A 23281-nucleotide genomic window follows, 5' to 3' on the forward strand; every position below is an offset into this window, starting at 1 on the left:
GTTGAAGATCAATGCTCGGTGATGTGAAGAGTGCAGTGGAGAAAACATTTGAGGGAGCTGAAGGGGAAGTTGTGTCCTGAAGCATAAGCCAAGTTCAGAGAGGGAAAAATGTGAGAAAAACATGGAGAGAGTAAGTAGATCAAAGTACTGCAATTACTGCTGGCTGATCGGGGTCCCCCCCAGCTCAGGGGCAGAAGTTGAGGCAGCTGAGGGCAGGGTAGGGAAAGAGATGAATAAAGCTGGGTGTGGGGTTGGGGAACAGGCCAAAGAACTGACAAAGGAGCCAGGGATCTTGGTGACTGATACAAACAGGACACATCAGTCAGGGACCTTTCTATCCTGATGACACAGGACAAAAGCTAGTGGCCCCAGGGTCTGGAAAGGAAGCTAAGCATTCCAGCCCCACCTCTCCTCCAGTGGAGGGGGTCGGGGCGAGGCATCCCCCGGAGCTGGTGAAACTCTCAGGCTCTCTCTGGATGCTTGAGGTGACATATTAACTTGATGCAATGAAACTTTAATATTGTGTGTTACAAGTGCCCTTGGACAAATCATTTTAGTCTCTCTCTAACTTGGCTTTTCCATCTGTAGAAAAGGAAGAATAATGCTCAGTCATCTTTTAGAATTTTTGTAGATAAATAAGGTTACAAAGTAAATTGCAAATATTGAGTACTACACTAAAATGTTTCTGATTTAAATGCCATTTACACTCCATCAATAGATTGAACTTGTAGCAACAAAGTAGACACCAAAATCTATGTAATGTTCACTTAAAAGTGAGTTGCTAAAACCCGTACAGATACTAGTTAATTGCTGGATTCATTCCTGGGTGATGGCGATGCTTCCCAGCTGTCTGGTTTCTTTGAATGTGATGCCTTTCCATTTTCACTGAACTTTAATAGGCACTTGATTTTTGAGGTCTGGATTAAAAGTAAATCATTAAACACTATAAATCATTACCTTCCTAAAATTAAAAATGCAATTAAAACTCCTTGGAATTTAAAATAATACATTTACTTTAGCTTCTTGGCCCTGTCTCTGATTTGTGTTTACAATTCACATTCACAAAGGACATTTCATACCCTCATCCCCATCCCACCAGGTCCAAACTACTTGGAAAAGATATTATCCCATTCTAAGTGAGCAAGGCTACTCCCAGGTTCTAAGTGAGCCCTGGAGAAAACAAGTATGATATGTGAAAGTCCCCAGGGCTTAGAGAGCCCGCAGGAGAACTGCACTTCAGAAGACCTCCACTTATACCAGCTTCCTCCACTTTGGGTTTAATTACTAGAATTTTAAGAAAATAACTTTCATTCATTCAATGAACAATTTTTACTCTGTGCTACTGTTGGATAAAACAGTAAACAAGGAAGTCACAGGTACACATCATGATAAATACTAAGATATAACCTACTCTCGATAAAGAGTCAGGGACCTCTGAAACATGGAAGTTGAGAGGGCACCCTCCACTGAGTGAGCAGGATCACGGGAGTGAAGTGGAAGGGTGTCCAAGCAGAGGAAAGCACATGTTCAGTGGCCCCAAAGGAGGTGAAGACCTTGCTTTGTTCAAGACACTAAATAAAAGCAATGTGGCTGGGAAATAACGAGCAGGAGGGATGGTGATGAAAGATAAAAACCAACTAGACCATGTAGGCCATGGTCAAAAGTTTAGATTTTATTCTGAATTCAATGGGAACATCTTAAAAATTTAAAGCAAGGGGCTGGCATTATCCAAATTGCATTTTAAGAATGTTAGTCTTGTTGCAATATGGACATTGTCTGGATTAAGATGATTGGCAAAGGAAACAGAAAGAAGTGAATATTCAGAGGCAGAATTAAAGTCTTGGTGGTTTACTGGCTGTGAGCCAGGGAAATGAAGGAGTCCTCCAGGTCTATGTTAAGAACTTGAGATGGTTAAGATGGTAGGAAGGTGAGAATGAAAGCATGGAGTTAGGGGTTCAAGTCTGAACTTGTTTGATATGCCTGAAGCATTGAGAAAAAGACAAGTTGGAATTTGGATGTGTGAGTTGGAGCTGAGAGGAGATGGAGGTCAGGAGTCAGAGACAGGTAAATTTGTAGTCACTGGCATGTAGGTGATAATTTAAATCCAGGGCGGTTACCAAAAGATATTTTAAAAAGGACCCTAAAGAGCACCAGCATTTGGAAACTTGGTACACAAGTGGCAACCAGAGGAGGAGACCAAGAAGGAGCCTTAAGTAAAGGAGAAGAAAATCCAGAGATGTGCTATGTTGACAGAGCCAAGAAAAGAAGTGTTTCCTAGAGGAAGAAATGGATATTTATATTAATGCTAATGAGAAACTGAGTAAGATGAGATGAGTCAGTTGTCCTTTGCAAAGGGCAACACTGAGATCATGAGTGACCATAACAAGCAAATTTGGTGGCAAGTTGGAGACAAGAGCCGTATATTTACGGGATGAAGAGTCAATAGGAGAGATCAATTTCATCCAGAAGTTTTGTTATAAAAAGGAAAAAAGAAATGCAGCAGCAGCAGAAGGGTTCTTTAAAGACTGAGGGGGCTGGAGCCTGATTTATGCTCACTGGAAGGACCCAGGAGAGATGGATGGCTTGGTGATTCAGGAGATAGATGAGCTAACGGAAGAAGGGAAGTACTTTACAAAGTGAGAAGGGTTTTGATCCAGGGCACAGGCAGAGGAACTGATCCTTAACAGGGAGAAAGCCACTTTCTTTGTTGTAAGGAGACTGAAAGGAACAGGTGGGTGCAGGTGCAGGTGTGTTTGCAGTGGTAGTGGTGGGAAGGGAAAAGGTGGTGTCTGATGGCTCCATGATGGCAGACATATTTTTCACTGCTGCACCTTCTCCACATAAAGTGCTTGACACATAGAAGATGCTTAGTAAATATTTGCCCAATAAATAAGTACATCTTTCATGACTTCTGTCTTCTTAGTGAAATATGAAGGAAGATGTCCAGGTGAAGAGAAGAAGTGTTAGGGAACTCAGGCTCAGCTGCTCACCGCTCCAGTGCCAATACTCAAGGGGCCAGTGTTGGTAGAAAGGAAAGGTTGTTTAGTCAGAAGACCAGCAATCTGCGAAGAAGGTGGACTCGTGTCCCCCAAACCAACTCTGAAGAGTCTGCTCAGCCATGACAGTTATTGAAGGGAACGGGAGAAGAAATTTCAGTTAATGGCTGAGGCAGAAGTTCAGGTTGTGTCATTTTCCATTGTGTGCAATCTGGCTGATGACTCATGGTCTTTCTTCAGATGTCTCCTCTGCATCATCTGCCTGCAACATGGCTAAGGAGGTTGCTGGGAGTAGAGAGACAGTCATTCTCAACTACTTAATTCTTCATTCCTACTTCTTTTAATATAGGAAAGGAATTAATGGGTTAGGCAAGATGTTGTGTGCATTTAGTAGAGCTTAAGTCAGGAGGTAGGTTAAATGTTACCTAGTGAGCTCATTTTTATAATTAATGTCTGAGGAAAGCAGTGATGAACAAACAGAAAAGGGCAGAAGAGATGCTTACAGATGATGGTGGGATGTGAGCAGTTTGGGAAGAAAGAAGAGCATGTAACACAATCATGAAGAGGAGAGCAGCTCCACAGCGCCTCTCGGGGAAGTTCCATTTCTCTGAGGATGGGGATCTTAGATTTGGAGACTTAACAGCACTGCTCAAAACCATTTCTCAGGGACTATAATCAAGGTAAAATAATTTGTGCCCACAGACAGCCTTGCCCTCTGCGGAGTGCCCCATCAGGAGACTGTGCTCAGCAGTCCTGCCTGCAGAGCTTCCAGAATTCTCTGAAGTCACGCCCTCGGTACAAACTCCTGCAAAGGAGCTCGTCTGTGGGTATCTACTTCCATAGCCGTGGGCACTGCACAGCCCGCAGCGTGGAGAAGGCACAGACGAGCCGATTGGTTTTGACATCCTTTCAGGAAGATTCCACAGCCACTAGAAGTTGAGATATATTTGGCATCATGTCTGAAACATCTGAAAAAGAAAAAAACCTTTTAAATTGTAATCCAGGATTCAGTCCGTTGCTCTAATTAAATTTCAGGTGTTGTTTGATCTGTTTTCCCCTTACATTTAATTTCAGCCGTCTTAATGACGGTTTTTGCTACACAATGAACAAGGTCCAGCCCTTTCTCTAGCCAGTTTACTTCAGCAGTCGATGACGGACGTCCAGGGATGAAAAGAACACTATTACTTCAGCAGTCGATGACGGACGTCCAGGGATGAAAAGAACACTATTAATAACAAAACTGAAAATCCAAATGGTGGCGTGGCAGGCACCCCCACAGAGGCTGTTACCAACCCCCGGGGGCTGACTACCTGCCACTGAAGAAAAATAAGATCAAGGCTCCTGAAAACGTAAGGAGTGGTTTTTCCTTCATTCGAATACATACAGAAAATAAGGCGTTCTCTACATAGCAAGGGGAAATGGATTCATCGTAAATCCATGTTCCTCTATAAAGGTATTTTAGATTTTTTTTAATCCGAGGAGTTGCTATAATAAACTGTTTTTCATTAGTTTCTAAATGATGACCAAAAAAATAGTGAGCTGAATTTTGTTTTTTAATAAAGGGGGAAAAAAAGAAAGGGAAAAACGTGGAAGCAGCTTGGTGCAGGGAAAGGGTGGTCTTCTAGAACCACAGCCCTGGATTCCGACAAGGGGTGTGGAGTTCCTGTCTGGGTGAACCTCGGTGAAGGCATGAACGTCTTTGTGACTCTGTGGCCTCACCTGTCACTTCTCAGGGTAAATGGAGAGTGAACTGTGCAGGCCAAGCGCGGGCACAGTCCTTGACACCGAGCGGGGACTCAGGGGGCGGTGTCTCTGAGCCAGACTTCTCTCCTCCAGGGCCAGGTTAGGAGACCGGGCCCGGGCGGGAGCCCGCAGGGGCTGGTGGCTAAGACTTCACAGAAGCCAGAATTCAGCAGGGAAAAGCAAGGCAGCCTGAGTAGGGGCTGCTTTTGTAGCTGTACCTGAGTGCCCCCAAAAGGATTCTCTGGAAAATTCCACCGCAGAACAAAAACAGCTCCTTCCCTGCTCAGAGGACTTGAAAGGCTGGCATGCGGCCCCTGGATTGCTGACAAGCTATGACTCATTTTGACAGAACGTTTGCCAGTTTTCCCAGATTTTCGTTTCACCTAGTATCCCTGGGCTTCAAATTTCTTGCAGTTTTAAAATTTAGCTTCTTTCTTGCTGTCTTTTCTTATGAAAGCAAACGAATTAAACATCACGAGGAGCCCTCCTCCAGAAGACAGGCCTTTTGAGTGGTTTTCCAGGGTGTGGGGTATTTAGGCCCAGTTCCTCCCAGCCTGACCTCTCGGGTGGCCACCTGCACTGAGCAGGTGGCCGGCAAGAAAGGGGAAACTAACTGGCCCACAGGGGACTTGAACCTGTGACCCTTGCTTCGTTAGAGAACATTCTTCTACCTAGCCCACCTCTTCCAACCGCCAACAGACCACGGAAGTGCAGCCTCTATTCGATTATATTCTCCCATGACTCATTATTTAGACTCTTAAAATATGAGTTTACTGAAACTTCTGTGAATTTTATACTTTAAAATGAATATTTCCTGTTCTTAAGAGAATCCATGAGCATACACATAAAGACTGAATAATTTATTCCCAAATAAATAAAATATAAACCATACCAATGAGTCAAGATTTTGCCTAGATGGGTCATCTAATGGAGTGTATTTTCCCTATAATCTGAAGCAGCAGAGGAGGAACTGCTTTTCCCCCTCAGGTGCAGAATAGTATGCTTGGTTAGTATTAATATTAATTTTTCAAAACTTTTGCAAATAGCATCCTGCCAGCTCTAAATTGCTTTAGTTGATTATCCACTTTATGAAAGTAAATCTGAAATTTGCAAACTGGTTTTGTTAATAGCTTACACAGCATAAGCTGGCAAATAAGTATTAATGTATCTACACATAACACAAGCACACGCATAGACACCCACTGTGGTTCCAATGCATAGGTGGTTTTTGGAGAATTCGCTGCTATTTTGAGAATTCGCTGCTTTTTTGAGAATTCGCTGCTTTTGAGCTCACCTGAGAAGTGACTCCATACAGACCTAGTCCACATTACAAATTAATCACGTTCCTCCAAGTTAGTTCTACTTATAAATGCTTTTCAATAGTGATAAGTCAAAAAGCCCTTGGAAATAACACGGTGTCAAAGGATCAGCGATGCCTCCTTTTCACCAGTTGGGGTCCATTTATCACTTCACCGCTATTGGATATACTTTACACTCATAATACAGATATTCTGTCCTACTTAGTGCCAACTGTCAAACTCTCCAATGAGTATAGAGTAAGTTTCTTTCAAAACACCCTCAGTCTTGTGCTAGTAAGTGGTTGAAAGGAATCTGTGGATGTGTGGATCAAATCCTGAAGATGCTACAGATGGATCTCTGCTAATGACATATATGTAATTTCATGTCTAAATTGTTTCCTTAGGGTATTGAACTTTCTATGAATACTAGCACATTATTGGCTCTAGATCAATGTTTTTCTTATAAATTTCACAATGTTAAAAAAAAAAGTAATGGATTCAGTAGGTGTGGGTTTTAGTTCAGATGTTGTGCGTACTTTGAGTCAGAAATTATCATATAAGCTAAAATATTTGTCTTCTTTTAGAAAAGGAATTGTATGCTTAAATGCTCCTGAAGTGTATCATAAATAAAATGAATCAAATAGAGTTATTTCTTACAAATTCCTTAGTTAATGAATGGAAAGAGGAGCACAGGGTGCATGTCCCATCAGAATTTGAGACTGTGACAAATGTAGTCAGCAAGAATTTCTGTAGCGTTATTGGACTTTGTCCATAGGTTAACTTCTTCCTAGGTAAAATATTATCAGAGAGGTAAAATTGCTTAACTAAATTAAATAGATACGTATTCCATCATCAAATCAGAAAATAGCCAATTACTTAAGAGCAATTTATTTAAAATAGAGAAGTAATTTATGTAGGTCAGATCATCCTATACCACTCTGTTACTAACTCCCATTGCCACTGATCATTTTATTAGAATTTTTAATTAAGAATGGAGCTAAATTGCATCATTCTATAACTGTTTGTTGCGCAGCGACTCTGGACAAGATACTGTGCTAAATTCAGGAGATACAGGTGCGTGAAGGGGAGCAGGCAGCGCTGAGGGTCTGTAAGAAGGTCTGAAGGGGCTGGAGCCCGCTGGGGCCCATGACTCACAAGGCGTAACCAGCCAAAGACCCCTGTCAGGACAAAGCCCCACGCTGAGGGGAAGTTTACTCAGGATAGAGAAGGGGAAAAGGGAAGAAGAGATAGTCCAGTTAAAAGTGGGGTCACAGAGTCGGAAGATCACAGAAAGTGAGCCCCCACGTTGTTTAACACTGTGCCCCAAACTGAAGAAGAAACTCTAGCGCCATTAAGAGCTGTTCTGAATCCTTCTTCTTTCTAAGATTTCAGAACTAACTTCATATAAAGAGGAGCAACAGAAAGGGACAAATAAAATCCCAACAGAGAAGAAACAAGGTTAATTCTCACACAGAGTGTTTAAGGGGATAGAGAGAGTGAAAAACAGAATAGCATCTTGAGAGACAGTGAGAGCATGTCAGCCGGTCATGCTCACCAATCAGGTGAGAACCGAAATAACTCTTCCGAAGGGAACTAGGTTTTTAAGAAATTATGCAAATAGGAATAAATAACAATGGATACTGTCTTAAGAGAAATAGAAATTGAAAAGAAACTTCTGAAAAATGAAAATAAAGTAAGATAAAGGATTCCAGAGAAGTTGACTGATCACTATATGAGCTGAAGCTACGAGCTATTATGGAACGTTGTAATTCTGTCATTCTCTGTGTTCCTGAGAACCAATGTGGAAGAAAGGAGACACAGATGTAAAACAGCAAATATTAAGTAAAAGGCCTGTAGTTCTGAAGTACCTACCCTCTTAGCAAATTTCAAACATACAATATAGTATTGTTGACTGTATTTTTGATGCTTACTTTACATCTCCAGAATTAGAACCATCATGCAAACCTGGAACTTTCTACCCATTTTGGAGAGGCTAAGACAGAAAAGTTAAACAGTCCAGTGGTACACAGCTGAGCAGAAGGGTTCAAATGAGTATTTATTGGAACCATGTACAGTAATACGAGGGGATGCTTTGTGCCAAAGCCACAGAGGGGTGGGAGTGACTGAGGAAGGTCCTGCTTCCGCATCAAGGCTGACAAAACCCCCACTCAGCTTAAATCCAGCTTCCTGCCTACTGTGCACTTGCAGCTAAGTGCTGGTGCAGAAAAGCAGACAACCCTATTTCCTTGTAAGCGGATCATCGCCGACCCAGGTGGGCTGTCAGGACTGCCCGGCGCTAATCCCAACTCCCTCATCCCTCCCCTCTCCCTGTCTCGTTCATACCCTCCCTTCTCGAGTTTCCAAAGCCTCCTTTGTCTGCTCCTGGGCCTCAGTACTCGGCCTTCCTTCCTCTTACAGAGGATGGCTGAGCTTGCTCTGGCCTAAGCCGAGCCCTCTTCTCTTCCCTTAGCTCCCGTTCCCCAACCTGCTCACCAGCATCATCAGTGTGCCCTCCTCTCCTCGCTCCTTCCCATTGGCTCACACACTGTTATTTTCCCGTTTTCAGAAAGTCCTCTACAGTCCCACAGCCCCTCCAGCTGCTATCCATGTCTCTGCTGCCCTTGTCAGCCAAACTCCCAGAAAAAAGCGTCCGTGCTCACCTTGGAATCTGTCTCCCCCAGTTTTCTCTTGACTCCATTTCCATGACTCTACTGAAATGGCTCCCGTCAAGACAGCAGTGGCGTCTGCATTTCTAACTCCAGCCGGTGTTCGGTGACTGGCTTATCTGCAGCCTTTGACACAATTTGTCATGACACACACATCCTCCTTGAGATATTTTGTTCCCTTGGCTTCCAGGACGCCCACCTTCTTCTCATTTTCTACCTGCCTCACAGGCTGCTGCTTCTCAGTCTCCTTTCATCCTGGCTCCTTCTCGTCCTCCCCACAAAGGTTAGATAATCTCACCCAGTGTCTTGGCTACTGAGACAACACAGAGTCACACTGTCAAACCAGACTTGCAAGGATCATACCTATAACCTAGCGTCAAGCTTTACTAATAACTCCAAGGATGCTGGTGATGATGAGTCACAGACTAATTACAGAGCAGCTCACCTCATTCCACGCAGCCACCCAGGTCCTTTCTCAGCACAGTGGGATGTCCTCTAGGCAAGATGCAATATATGAAGTCTCCGGGAAGTTCATGGAATGATCACTAACCTGAAATCTCTCAGTTAAATAAACTGTCTCATCATTCATCACTTGATGAAATGTCTTCATTTATCCCTTCATAATTGCATAGCTTCTGACATTTTCAGAGAGCCTTTATCTCATAAATTCATATATTCTAGTTTGTTTAATGTAAGCAAACAGACCAAGTGTTTCCTGCTAAATGCATTTCATAGATAAGAACTCTTTTCTAGTAAATGCTATTGTATAAATGTACCATTAGCATATTTACAAGAGAATTTGACCAACTCATCTTTCTTTTTCTCCTGGGGTCAGAAATATGAGAAAACAAATAGAAGGCTGGATGCTAACCCTTTCCTTTCCAGCTCTCCATGCACCTATGACTTCAAAACTGGTGTCTGCAACTCACATCTTTCTCCTAAGCTCCAAGGTCATTCAATTAGCCACTCAACATTTTGACTTAGCTGTGTGATAGGTCATCAAACTGAATATGAGCACAATAGAAATAATGATTCCTTTTCTCAACTCCCTACACACACACACACACACACACACACACACACACACACACCCACCCCCCTGTCTTCTGCCAGGTCTTTCCCTCTCAGTACTAGTCTGTCCTGCTCTCCTGCACTCCGTCTGCCCTCTGTCCTCTCAGGGATAAACATCACTTCATGCTTGACTCCTTTTCCTCTCACACCATGTACCAGTCTGCCTTTACAAATGGCCATTTCTAACTTCAAAATAGATCCAGAACTCAACTGCTGATCCATCCCCACCTCCACTGTGACTTTCCTGGTTCAGGCCACCACCATCTCTCACGTGGATCGCTGATTTAACCTCCGACCTGCCTCTCTGCTCCCTGCTCCCATCCGTGTCCCCAAGAGTCTGTTCTGAATATATCAGCGAGATGGCTGAAATATTAGTCGGATTATGTCATCCACAGCTCAGACGTCTCCAGTGGCTACCGTGTCTCTCAGAATAACGGGCACTCTGCCTCAGATGCACTGGCCTCTTTTTGGCCCATCAAGCCACCCAAGCACATGGCAGCCTCTGGACCTTTATAATTCTCTGTATTCAGCCTGGAAAGCTCGTTCCCTCAGGCCCCACATGGCTTGCTTTTCTGATCTCCTTCAGATGTTGGTTTAAATGTACCTTCTTTATAAGACATTCCCTATTCCCTGATCACCTCTTTAAAATTGCAATTCCCATCTTCCCTGGAATCTGTCTCTGTCTCTTCTCAGCTTTTTATTTCCTTCCACTTATCGCCATCTGAAATGTGATACAGTTTAACCTTCTGGTTTCTACTGTTATAGTCTTGAGGATGAGAGCAGAGATGTCTGTTTTGTTCTTGGCTGTGTCCCAGGACCCACAGGAGTGCCTGGCACGTAGTAGGCTCTCAATAAATGTTGCCTAGATTAATTCATAGTGGTGCACATCCATTTGACTTGATCTGAGTTTAGAGGAGAATATGATCAAGTAATGCAAGGAGAGCAGTAACTATAGGCTGCAGGAAGGAAAACCTAGGCAAGTGTGCTGCAGAGCTGGAGTTTTAACCTGCAGGCTGGGGAAGCCGTGAAAGGGAATGAGCCAGGCAATGGCACAGAGGAATGAAGTCAGGGATAAAAGGAATCGTGCTTGGAGAACAATGATGAAAAGAAAATTGTGTTCTTTAACGTTAGTCGTTCTAGTCAAGCTGAACATGCTCACTGATACTGTGCGGGCTGCTGACAATGACCGGGGCTGGAATATTGGGACTTCTGAACGGAGGCATGAAAATATACTATTTGACGGGATTGATAATGATGCACTGCAAGTGTCCATAACCTAAAAAATAGCTACGTTCCCTGAAGTGGGTATGAAGTAAGTCTATCAAATGCAGTTGGTAGAAGTAGTGCTAAAAGCCAAACTTGGAAAAGTCTATTTTTTAACACAAGAAATTAACACAACATTGTAAACCAACTATAATTCAATCTGAAGAAGGAGAAGAGGAGGAGTCTAGCTTCTGAGGACAAATCTCTAGAAATACAAGGAACAAACGCCCCACTTCTCCGCTTTGCTGGCTGGGACTGGGAGGCGTTCTCCTCTAGGTTGGACCATAGCTTATCCGCTCCCTGCCCTCCGCAGTTTTTACTGATACAGATTAACCAGAAAACCCCAGAACCACCGCTCTGGGGAAACAGCACACCATAGTGTATATTACATCACTTTTACAAACTCGCTTTCTTCTTGCAGTACAACCGGTACCAGCAGTACGGCGCCGAGGAGTGCGTGCTGCAGATGGGGGGCGTCCTGTGCCCCAGCCCGGGCTGCGGAGCCGGGCTGCTCCCCGAGCCGGGCCAGAGGAGAGTCACTTGCGAAGGGGCCAACGGCCTGGGCTGCGGGGTGAGTACCAGCCGCACCCCTGGGTGTCGACTGTGCTAGATTTCTTCATTCTTAGCAGAATGTATACTGGATGGAGAAATATGATTTTCTGGTTTAATTGCTATCGGAGTGTTTAAGGCGTGAATCACGAGGTCAGCCTTTTAAACTTCCTCCGGCGCCCAGCTAAGTCAGAGCACAAATGTATGATTTCTTCCGAGCTGGCTTTCAGTAGACGGGAAGGAAGGAGAAAGAGAAGGCCTCATGTTAGCGTGATGTCTGGGCCACGCTGTTTGCCTGTGTATTTCAGGACGTAAAATGAAGATTAATATGGAAAACTTGAAATGTTGTTGTGTCGTAAAAATTATTTTGAATCGAGATGAGCAAAACTAATGCGGCCTCTTCAGGAAGCGGAATAAGAAATGTGGAAAATGTTTGTTCTAAGAGGTCAACCAGTGTGACCTCCACGGCTTCTTGAATGGCTCTGCGGCTGCAAACCGACAGCCAAGGGCGAGAAAGCGTAACTCAAACGCAAAAAGGCTGACTGAAATATAGGTTAAAATGACAAATGGGTAATAAGCCTGTTATTACATTTCATGCAGGCCAGAAAAGGAAGGAGTGTGTATGCTTATAAAACGCTATTGAATTTTTATGGGAAAGCATTTCTTTTAAAATTGCCACTTCATGAGCAGCTCTGGGAAAGGAGGGGTGTGGATGGCACACGCGTTTCACCCAGCCCTCATTTTTGGCTGCGCCCTTGTCGGTTGCCTATGCATAAACTGGCATCTGTCGCTCTTGGTAAAGCTCCCTCTGGGTCACGCGGTGCTGCTGACCAAGCCCTGGGCTAAGCGATAAAGTAGAGGAAGCGGAAGGCGAGAAATGATGAGATACCACAGTGCCTACGCGGAAGGAAACACTTCTGGGGGCATAATGGTGGTTGCGTTAGGATGAAAACTCCAGTCATGTTTGGGAGCCTTAGGAATAATGTAAATCAAACTCTCCTTCCCAGCCTCAGTCTTCGTCCTTTACTGTATAATCTGCAGGGATTGCGTGTGGCCGAAGCCAGCTGCCAGATTCTGGGATCAGAATTCCTAGAAAATGTTTTCTCTTGAAATGACTTATGGTGGTTTTTAACTAATGGTTAAACTATATACTTCTGTCTGTGAATTGCTCCCATCATTCCATTCTGTTCAGCTGAGGGGGGGTCTCCTTGGCCCATCTTCTGCTAGTTGCTGTTCGCCTTGCTCTAAGAATTTGGAAGGTTGATGTAATTTTAAGTCTTGAACATCTTTTTCTTCCCTTGTTTTACACAGTGTGACATTATAAGTAACACACATATTTAAACTCCAAATCATGGGAAATTACTTCAGAAGTGAATTGAATTGCTTTACTGTCTTTGGGTGAAGACAGTTTGGAGGCAAACCTTACCTAAAGAAGGATGGCTGTCTTCAGAATATCTCTTTGTCTTTGGAAATTCTAGGTAGTGAGTTTTATCTTATTTTCATTTGTTCCATTTTGTTATTTGGGGAAGTGTGCTTATGGGTTTATCTATTACTTATCTCTTCCTATGTAAAAATAACCCCAAATTTTAGCCATTGGATTAATAAAAATTTGTTGCCTTGCAGTTTCTGAGGCTCAGGAATTCCTGAGTTGCTTAGCTGGGTGGTTCTGGCTCAGGGTCTCTCATGAGATTGCAGTCATGCTTGGTTGCAGTCAACCGAAGGCTCGAATGGGGCTGGAAGACCCACTTCCAACATGGCTGATCCACATGACTGTTGGCCAAAAACGCCTTGGCTCCTTGCTGGCTATTGACAGAAGGTCACAGTCCCTCACCACATGTCCCTCTTCTTAGGCTATTTGTCCCCAGAATGTCAGCTAACTCACCAAGAGCAAGTGATAGGAGAGAGAGAGCAGAGAGGAAGCCATGGTGACCTGCTCTCCAACGTTGTGTGCCATCACTTCTGCTCTGTGCCACTTGTTAGCACTGAGGGGTTGGATCCAGCCCACCTGCAAAGGGAAGGAAATCAGGTTCCATCTTAGAGGAAAGTGTACCTGGGAATTCATGGACGTATTTTGAACCGCTATAGTTTGTAATCTGAAGAAGCTGAGAAAAGAATGGAGTGAAATTCTTCTCTAAAGTCTGCACCTAAGCTCATACTTTCCTTTACCTCCCACCTTTTTTGCCTCAACCCCCATTGAAAATGCTCTTTTTCTGGCTTACATCAATTCCCATTGCTTTAGCTTCTCAAATGAGATACACTGACCTCGTCACTGTTCTTTGTCTTCAAATCCTCAACTTCCACGAAAGGTATTAATCCAACATGTTAAGGATGTTACATGCCTTTGGAATTCTGTAGTGGTTACAAAGAAGGCTGAGTTCTATGACGTAAGTCTGAATCCTGGCTCCACCAACTACTAGTGCTCTTAATCTTTCTGTGCCTCGGTCTCCTCACCTCTAACATAGGGCATAGTATAAATTACTCTGCATAAGACTAGTATGAATATTAAATGAGCTATTTGGTGTGAAAAGCTTAAAACAATGCCTGGCATAAAGTGCATATTTATTTAATGTTTAATTAAAAGCTTAATCAATGTTTATCAAAAGCTCACCTAAAAGACCCAATATTCAATGAAAATTACTTACAAGACATTTATTTGATCTTATCTTCCAAATATTCTAGAATATACCCCTGAATCAAGCCAGACCTAGCGCAGGGAGTTAGGTCCCTAGGCCTCACTATCTTAGCCCTTCAAATACTTGCTCTTCCTACACTGTAATTTAGGGTGATGTCATTTGTTCATATTGTGGTCACTGCAGGGGGAACTTGATGTGTGTGGTTGGGGACATCTCAATGAGCTCTTCTGTGAGGAACCATGGTGCCTATTGCAGGTCTGATATCCTTGTCCTGAGGAAAGTTATCCTTGAGGACATCGTGAATTGTGCAACTCCTGAGGGTTTCCTCTGAAAGCTGACTCCTAGCAAACCTAGAACCACATCTGTGGGCCATCTATCACAAAGAAATGGGCATAGAATGGATTTTGAAGCTTTTTTCCTGGATTCACATTCTTGCTTCTTTCTCTTCCCCTTTCCCTGGTAGATGCTGTTTTGCTGTGATTTGTACACCTTATAAGCTGCAAGTCTTTTCTGGCGTTAAGGGTGGTGATGGAAAGCTGCTATGTGGAAGAAATCGTGGGCAGTTTATGTTGTTTCAGAGGCAGAACAGGGCCCAGGAAGTAGGAGTTAGGGGAAGATGAATCTCTGCTCAGCCTCTGCTCCAGCACCATGGACAGCAGCCGCAAAACGGGCTGCCTGGGGAGCAGCGAGCCCCTCACCCTACTGAGGGTTCAAGGAGAGCCGTTGACTGCAAAGCTATGGAAGAATCTTAGAGTCTTGAACATGGTTCTCAGGTTGTAGTTCACAGGTTTATCGTAAGATATCTGCACAGCCACCTGTGGTTAATTTTTCCTTGACTATCACCTCTTGTTATGTGGGTATCCAAGAAATGCTTGATGTTACAAAAAGGATCTCACGTGTAAGAAAGATCAAGAACCAAATTCCCTGTCATTCACAGAATTTAAAAACTCAGCCTTCCAGGAACATTGTGACGTGCCCATGGACACGCATTTTCAGACCTGAGACACACCTGTGTGCTGAGCTCCAGACCAGGTAGTTCTCAGCTTCTCATCAGTCAGCCCACCACTACGTGCCTGGATGGTCCCCCGAACAGCCACGATTATTCATGTGCACAGTTTCCCTCTGAAGACACAAACTTCAGCATTTTGATGGTCTTTGGATTTTTTAAAATAGGTGCTGAGGTCAGAATTTATGACTCTTTTATTCAAACATACAGTCATGGTCACTGGAAAATCACATTAGCTGACCCTTTGCTCTCCTGTACCCTAGACTTAACTATTACCCAGAGAGCGGTGTCCATTAGCTAATAAAGAAAGATAAGGATTTCCATTTAAATGATAATGTCAGTCCATCCAGGAAAGGCCTGATAGATGCGTGATGGTCGCAGGAAAATTTTTACCGTTATAGAGAATTATTTGAGCTTAAGTACCACTTCCCAGGATTCAAGTTCAAGTGTCTCACTTCTTTCGTGCCTCGATGTTCCTGTCCTCACTCTCAATATTCTTGTTCTCGGTAAATTCATGCATGTGGAGTTCAACATTTATTGAATAAGTGAACAAATGAAATGGATCTTAACAATGAAGAAGTAAGCTGAGCACACTGTCACTTTTATTTTCAAATATTAATCATCACTGACCCCAGTATTAGAATTGCTTACCTTGCCTCAGCAAAATTTCTTCAAAAAATATAAAATATGCAGTGTTTTACTTATACACGTAATACACAATTTAAAACACCAAAATATATGAAGTTCAGAGATCCACAGAAAGTCACTTAGGAAGCTAATCAAAGGCTGCCCAGTCGCATGAAGACTCCCTCAATTCTGGTACATCAGATGTCTTAGTGTAGGAGCACCAAGATGCTAGCTTTGACACAGTGCAGAATATTTGCACTTGGATAAACAGAATTCAATGAAGAATATGTTTGAGGTTCAGAAGCGTGACCTCTCTCTCTGCTAACCCTTGATCGTATTTTTACCACTGCTCATAAAAATATTAATTGATTTCCCAAGGAATTCATGTTACGCATCATTCTTTCTCTGGCCTTATTGCTATTCATCAGAACTATCTCGCTAACTTTTATAGTGCCGATGTGAAATGTTGACACGTTTACTACTGGAAAACAGCAGCAAAATATGGAATACATTATATCCCCTGCCCTGGGAATATAGAAAGCCATGGCAGTCAAACCTTGTGAGTTTTCTATAAATAAAACATCTTTATCTTATTTGGTGTTGTTTGGGGATGTTCTATGTCTGAGAGAGAATTTCTTAAAATAATAGTAGGAGTTGAATGAAGAGTTTTCTGTTATAAATTAGAAATTCAAGGACAAGATTTAACAACCGAAAAAAAATTTTTAAGCATTTAAATGGAAACCAGAGATTTTTTTTTTTTTAAATCGTTCAACTGACCACTAGTTAGGGAAATAAGATAGAATCTCTTAAGGCATCTATAATCACTCTTCCTTTAATGAGTAGTGTGTGTTGCTCTGGGGCTGATTTGTTGAAGAGCTAATGAAATGTTCACCTTGGACTCCTCACTGGCACAGACCCCCTTCCAAGCCCTCTTAACCAAGCTTGTATTCTTGCATTGTTTTCCTTGAAGAGGGTCTCAAATATTGTAGAACCTAAAGTTACAACAGCTCCACCAAGCCCGGACCTAAACCCAAACAGGGACAGGGTGTGACCTGCTCCATGCAAAGAAATTTTTGTTGAAACTGCTTATAACAATAGCATTAATGTATTGTTGAAGATTTTAATTAAATGAGAGTGTGAGCCTCATTTTCAGCCCTTATATAGGAAAGGAGTTGATGTGAGCAAATGAAGATACTTATCCTTTCACTCAAAGAGCTAACTCATGACTGAGCTAAAACTTAAATTAATAAATAGATGGGGAGCCCTTTTTTAATATGTGGGGCTCAGAAATAGAAAGCAAGTAGATATTTAGCAAGTCAATATTTAATAATAAAAGGGAAAAAAGATGCCTCCTTTTCCCATTCTTTAAGGCTATTTTAATTTTATAAAAATACATAATTTAATCAAATGATGTGAAGTATTTTGAAAACTATGTAGAGTTCTCACTTTTTCCAAGAAGAATAGAGATTAAAAATCTAGACTCCAAGTCTGTGTAGTTTATATCGTAACGCTTTCAAAAAGACACCGGAAAGAACAGGTATTTTTCATGAGGCCCAGACGTGGGTGTGTCAGCACTAAGCTCCAGGCTGTAACCCCACCCCTCTTGCTCGATCGCCTGGCCTTTCCCTCACGTACAGCGTGGAATCTTATCTCGCTGACACACTATTTTTTTAATACACAAAATGTTCTTTATCAAAAAATGTTTTAAAAAGAAAGCTAATGTAATGAAATGTCAGAAATATGCATTCCCTGTTTATTTGACAAGTGTCCAAAAATCTAATTTAAACTCTGAGATTGGCTCATTTGCAGAGTGGAAATAAGTCTTGCTAGACTTTCTGCCTGTGGGATGGCTTGAAGTGCAAAGATGGAAAGCTTTGGAAAGTATTTATTTTAATTAAAGAAACCGTTCAGAAATGTACAAACAAGTTCTGCATGCCATTCCTCTGGAAAACGTTTATCAGTTAACAAATGTTCCTAGAGAATACTCGGCAGTCTGAAATAGAAATACATATTTTCTAATCCAACACAGACCATTGACCTTCCCACGGGCCCCCAGCTATTTTTTTGTTAAAATAAGGGAAGTGTGAAATAATTATACTCTTCCAAAATGGTAATCTCCATCTCTTTGAATAATGTGTGAGGAAATCAGTTTGGTGACAAATTGAAGGGAGAAGCCTTCTTTAGCTCTACCAGCTACAAGAGAGCTCGGAACATTCCAGAAAACAGGCTTCTACTGAAGATAACATGCCTTCAGTGCATTCACGTTGATTCTGCCCTCTCCTCAGTCTCGGGCTGTGTATCCAGTATGGTAGCCACCAGCCACAAGTGTCTATATAAATTAAAATTGAGTAAAATTTAAAATTAGTTTCCTCAGTCACCATAGCTGTATTTTAAGTGCTCGGTGACCACACGTGGCTTCCAGCTACTGGACTAGACAGTCAGACAGAGCATATTTTCCTTCATATCACAGAAAGTTCTATTGCACAGACAGAATATAAGACATCACACAAGGAGCAGCGTGCACACACTCAGAGTTTCCTGGGTCTCAACCATCAGCACATTGACATCCTCAGTTCTAGTTAAGAAGAAGAATCTTTCCAGAAATTAAAGCAATTTCCTAAGTAAAATAATAATAATAATAATAACAACAACAGCAAAGATAATAATGGAGATCACTGTTTTCCAAAGTGATGTTCGTGTAGCCCAAGTTCCAAGGGTCTTTTTACGTACAAGGTGGAGGACTGGAGTGGAGCAGAGAGACTTGGAAACAAACGTTAAACTCGGTTAGACAGGGCTTTCTTGTGTAGGACTTAAAGCTTTCAACATGCAAACATGCATCTGCTTGAATAAGTAGAATACCACAATCAGCCTTTCTTAAATTCTTTAGAGCAAGAGCTGCCTTTTATCTGGTACGTGTTACAAGGCAGGTGTTTCATGGAACGACTTGGGAGTCACATCGTTTGCTTTGTCTGAATAGCAAGGGGACCACAGTATGCTTGTAGAGGAGCTGGTGGAACCGCAGGGTTGGAGCATTAGACTTACAACATTCTCCTCTTTGCAGAGAACTACTGAAGTATGAGTTTTTTCATTGTATGCCATATTTGTCTTAGAGGTATTTTTGAAATACGTATTTTTATAGTGCAATCTTTCTTGTTCTTGAGCTGCTACTGATACACAGTTTTAGGGATTTCAGATCCGTAGAGAAGGTAGGATGATATTTTCTGACTGTGTGTGGTTAGTAAAGTATTTTCAAGTGGCTCCTATTAAACGAACAAGAGATTTTTCAACTTCATAGAATAAAGGATATTACGGTAAATAAAACAAGGTCACACAGTGGGTCTCAGTATAAGTCAGTCCCATAAAACGTTAAGTGCACAGGACAGTGTGGACGTGACAGAGGAGTCACGGCTTGTGCTTTTTGTTCTTGTTTTCTGCGCCGTTGGAAATTGCTGAAGTGACGTGGATGAGAGCTGTCACGGTGATGTTTGCCTGGGCCACGCCCGGCTGTCACTGCCCTGGTGGGGCCACTCTCACAAGGTGGCCCGTTGGAGTGCCCACCTGGCATCCTGAATGGCGGTCCTCCCTTCCCTGTCCTTCCCGAGGGCCACTGGAGTTCCAGGGGGCGGAGGCCACGTTCCATCTCATTACACTAGTGACTTTTACCCCCCACGACGTCCAGGCCCTCTACCATCACGTGTTAGGGGCCTCACAGACACATGTTATGTTCTACTTCTTCTGACTTGCCTCCGGCTCTCTTTCCTCCTTAAGGAATCCCCTGAACGCTAGCCCCCCAAAGGAGCTGGTTCCTCCTCTATATTTATCTGGGTAATGGCCCCCATCATTCCTCCTTGCACTGGATTTTCTTGATTTCCCACCCGCTACCTTTAGAAAAGAGCCTCATGGACCTGACATCATTCATGTTGGCTCACTGGTCACCCTCTCTGGTCCTCATCTGGTCACCCTGTCTGGTCCCCATCTGGTCACCCTCTCTGGTCCTCATCTGGTCACCCTGTCTGGTCCCCATCTGGTCTTCCACGGCGCTATGCACATGCTGGGTCCTGAGGTGCGATCGTCACGGCAGTTCCTTTGCTTGCTCACACTCTTTTTTGCAAACACATATAGAACTTAAAGTTTACCGCTTATAAGCATCTTTAAGTGCATGGTTCAGCGGCATTACGTGTATTCATAATGTTGAGTAACCGTCACCATTCTCTATTTCCAAAAGTTTTCATCACCCCAAGCAGAAACTCTGTTCCCATTAGGCATTCCTCCCAGGCCCTGGTAACCCCTAATCTACTTTCTGTCTCTCTGAATTTGCCTACGCTAGATATTCCATGTAAGTGGAATCATGGACTATTTGTCCTTTGGTGCCTGGCTTCACATAATGTTTGTCACTCAGCATAATGTCAGAATTTCATTCCTTTGCATGGCTGAATTATATTCCATTGTAGGTAGGTACCACACTTTGTTTCTGCCACTTCCTTTTAAAGTTTATTCAGCTGGAAGAGTCCTTTGTCCTCCCGAATCAAAAGTCAGGCGGGCTCTCTGACTTTTAGTCACTTGGAAGCAATAAAAAGTCTGCAAGCCACTTTATCTTGTGCAATCATACTCTCAATTCGTTAAAAATCCCTTGTCTCAAAAAATCAAGCTGACGTAGCATTAAACCTTCTCCCCTCGCCCCTGAGACCAGCCCTCTGCATCACGCCTACGTGCACGTGGTGTAGAAGCCCAGACAGGCAGCTGGGGCTCACCCGGTTGCTCTCAGTGTTCATCCGGTCCAACCTGTACCCCTGACTCTTGGTCATCTCAGATTAGAGTTGACAGTAAACAGTGATAACTGATTATTCACTTTATTCCCCTGAGAAGTGCCCACTTCATCAATTGCCAAATCCAGGTTTTTTATTTCCAGTGCTTAAAATTGGTTTGCCTGGAATAACAGTAGCCCTTTGTTAGTGCCTGTGATGTTTCAGCCTCATCACAGGATCATCCCTGCAGACCAAAGCTCCGTGTCCTAATTTGGGCAGCAAAACCCTAACCCCTGTTCCTGTAGGTAAAACAGTCATGTGATCCTGCCAGAAATACAGTTCATGGACGTCACCGCAAAGGTTTGTGAAGATCCGTGTGGAGGATACTTCTGTAGCGCTGTTTTATGGCGCTGTTTTGTAATAGATAAGAACTTGGAGACAATCAAATTGTCACTAATATCATAGTGGTTAAATCTATCTTTGGCATGTCTATACAATAAAATACAATATCCTGTTTAAAAGAATAAGGTCAATCTATGTGCTGATGTGAAACAATTTTTAATATATAGAATTAAGTGAAAAGAGCAAGAAAAAAAAGATCATTGCTCATAAATACATAAAATATTTCCTGGAAAGAATTAAAGAAACCAGCAGTGGTTGCCTTTGGATGGAGAAAGTGGGGATAAACCAGGAGGAAGCTTTCACTTTTCAGTTTGTAATTTTCTGAAACATCTGAGGTTTCTGAACATACAGATATTTTACTTTTACTTTGTATAACATAAGGGATTATCTTAGTTTATGGGTTTTCTTAATGAATTAAACTTCTTATGTTTAAAAAAAAGCTAGTAATGTTACTTGTTAAAGATAAAAGCAGAGCGAGCAATAATTAAATTAAGTAGAATTTTACACCATTTCAAACATACTGTTTCTTTGGGGTTGGACTAGAGAGAAGGAAATATGTCCTCCCCTGGCAGAGAGCAAGGGCATGGAAACCAAATCATAAAGCCTAGCTGGTGTTCAAGGAGTGACTGGTGTGGGCGGTCCACCTCGGCATTCTTTCAAACATTTAATTGGCATAGAGCACACTCTCCTGTCATACTGACTTAGTTGAATGGCTTGTTTAAGTAAAATGTGAGTAGTCAATGTTCACAGCAGCACTATTTACAACAGCCAAGACATGGAAGCAACCTAAATGTCTGCCAGCAGTTGATTGGATAAAAAAGATGTGGTACAATATATGTACAATGGAATACTACTCAGCCATAAAAAATGAAATAAGACCACTTGCAGCAACATGGATGGCCCTCGATGACATAAGTCAGGTTATCAAACTGACACAAGTCAGACAAATGTCATACAGTATCACTTATATGTAGAATCTAAAAACTGATGCAAATGAACTTATTTATAAAACAAAAACAGACTCACAGACATAGAAAACAAACTTATGGTTATCAAATGAGAAAGGGGGAAGGAATAAATTAGGAGCTTGGGATTCAGATACAAAATATTATTTATAAAATAGATACACAACAATGTCATAATGTATAGCATGGGTAACTATATTCAATATCCAGTAATAACCTATAATGAAAAAGAGTATATGTATATGTGTAACTGAATCACAGTGCTAAACACCAGAAACTAACACAACATTATAAATCAATTATACTTCAATAATGAAAAAGAAAGAAAAAGAAAAATGAGAGTGAACTCTGGTAGGAAATTTAATTTATGATCTCAAAATTGGTTTTATGAAACATGTCACCAAAAACATTGAACAGCTGAATGCAAATAGGCAAATTTCCATTTCTGTGTAGTTTTTAAATAGTTTTTAAATAGTTTAAGTAGTTTCAGAAGTACAGGAAAATATTTCTGATGGTATTTTGCACATATCTGTATTCTAGGAATTTTATTCCTACAGTGTATTTTATTGTTGCTTTTTATTTATCTTCTTATTTTTGTTTATACCTGTTTTCAGTAAAATATAGACAGAGTTCAATGTGGCCCTAACAAACAAACAAACAAACAAATACACTCAGCACTTGAGTAACGTGCATTTCTCATTGTTGGTCAAACATTCCATTGTAAATTGGTAAATTACTAGGTCCGTTCTCCACAAACTCCTGGGAGGGAATGAGGCTTTTCCTGGGTAAAGACAAGTCGGTGGTCCCCAAGGGTCTATAACTGACTCAGAAACCAAGTGCTCCCTGGATCCCAAGAAATGCAGTCAGCCTTCCTCCCTGTCCGTTTTGCATTTTAGTGGCCCAAGGATTCTTCCAGGTGAGGTCCTCCATCTCTTCTGCCTCTTCAGCAAAGAATGAATGAAACTACGAATAGAGCCTTGAAGGCTTCCCCAGGCAAACCTGACCCACCCTGGCCTGATCTGACTCCCGCTTCCCTCTGGATCGGAGGCCTGGAGGATGGACACCTTTCAGGACTACCTGAGCCTGCGATACAGGCCTTTGTCCACCTGTCCATGTAAAACTTCATATAGTGAATAGTGAATCAGATTTTTGTGTGTGTTAATTTATTTAAGGATTTTTTTTTCAAGGAGAAGGAAAAAGTCAAGTCAGACTACAAGCGCATGGGGAAGGCACAGGCCAAATGGGTGCACTTTCCCCATCTGTCCATTCTTTTTTTTTTTTTAATTTTTGTTGAAGTGTAGTTAATTTACAATGTTA

At 42.2% G+C, this 23281-nt stretch overlaps 1 protein-coding gene across 3 annotated transcripts in view; it reads left to right on the forward strand.

Annotated features, from left to right (window-relative positions):
• PRKN (parkin RBR E3 ubiquitin protein ligase) overlaps positions 1-23281 on the forward strand; it is a 1163425-nt gene that overhangs the window by 977121 nt on the left and 163023 nt on the right. For all 3 annotated transcript variants that reach the window (XM_074368037.1, XM_074368038.1, XM_074368036.1), the window contains exon 9: positions 11459-11608. In XM_074368037.1, coding sequence (XP_074224138.1) covers positions 11459-11608 — 150 coding nt within the window. The remainder of the gene's footprint in view (positions 1-11458; positions 11609-23281) is intronic.

The sequence above is a fragment of the Camelus bactrianus genome, chromosome 8, assembly GCF_048773025.1.
Source record: "Camelus bactrianus isolate YW-2024 breed Bactrian camel chromosome 8, ASM4877302v1, whole genome shotgun sequence".
Lineage (NCBI taxonomy): Eukaryota > Metazoa > Chordata > Mammalia > Artiodactyla > Camelidae > Camelus > Camelus bactrianus.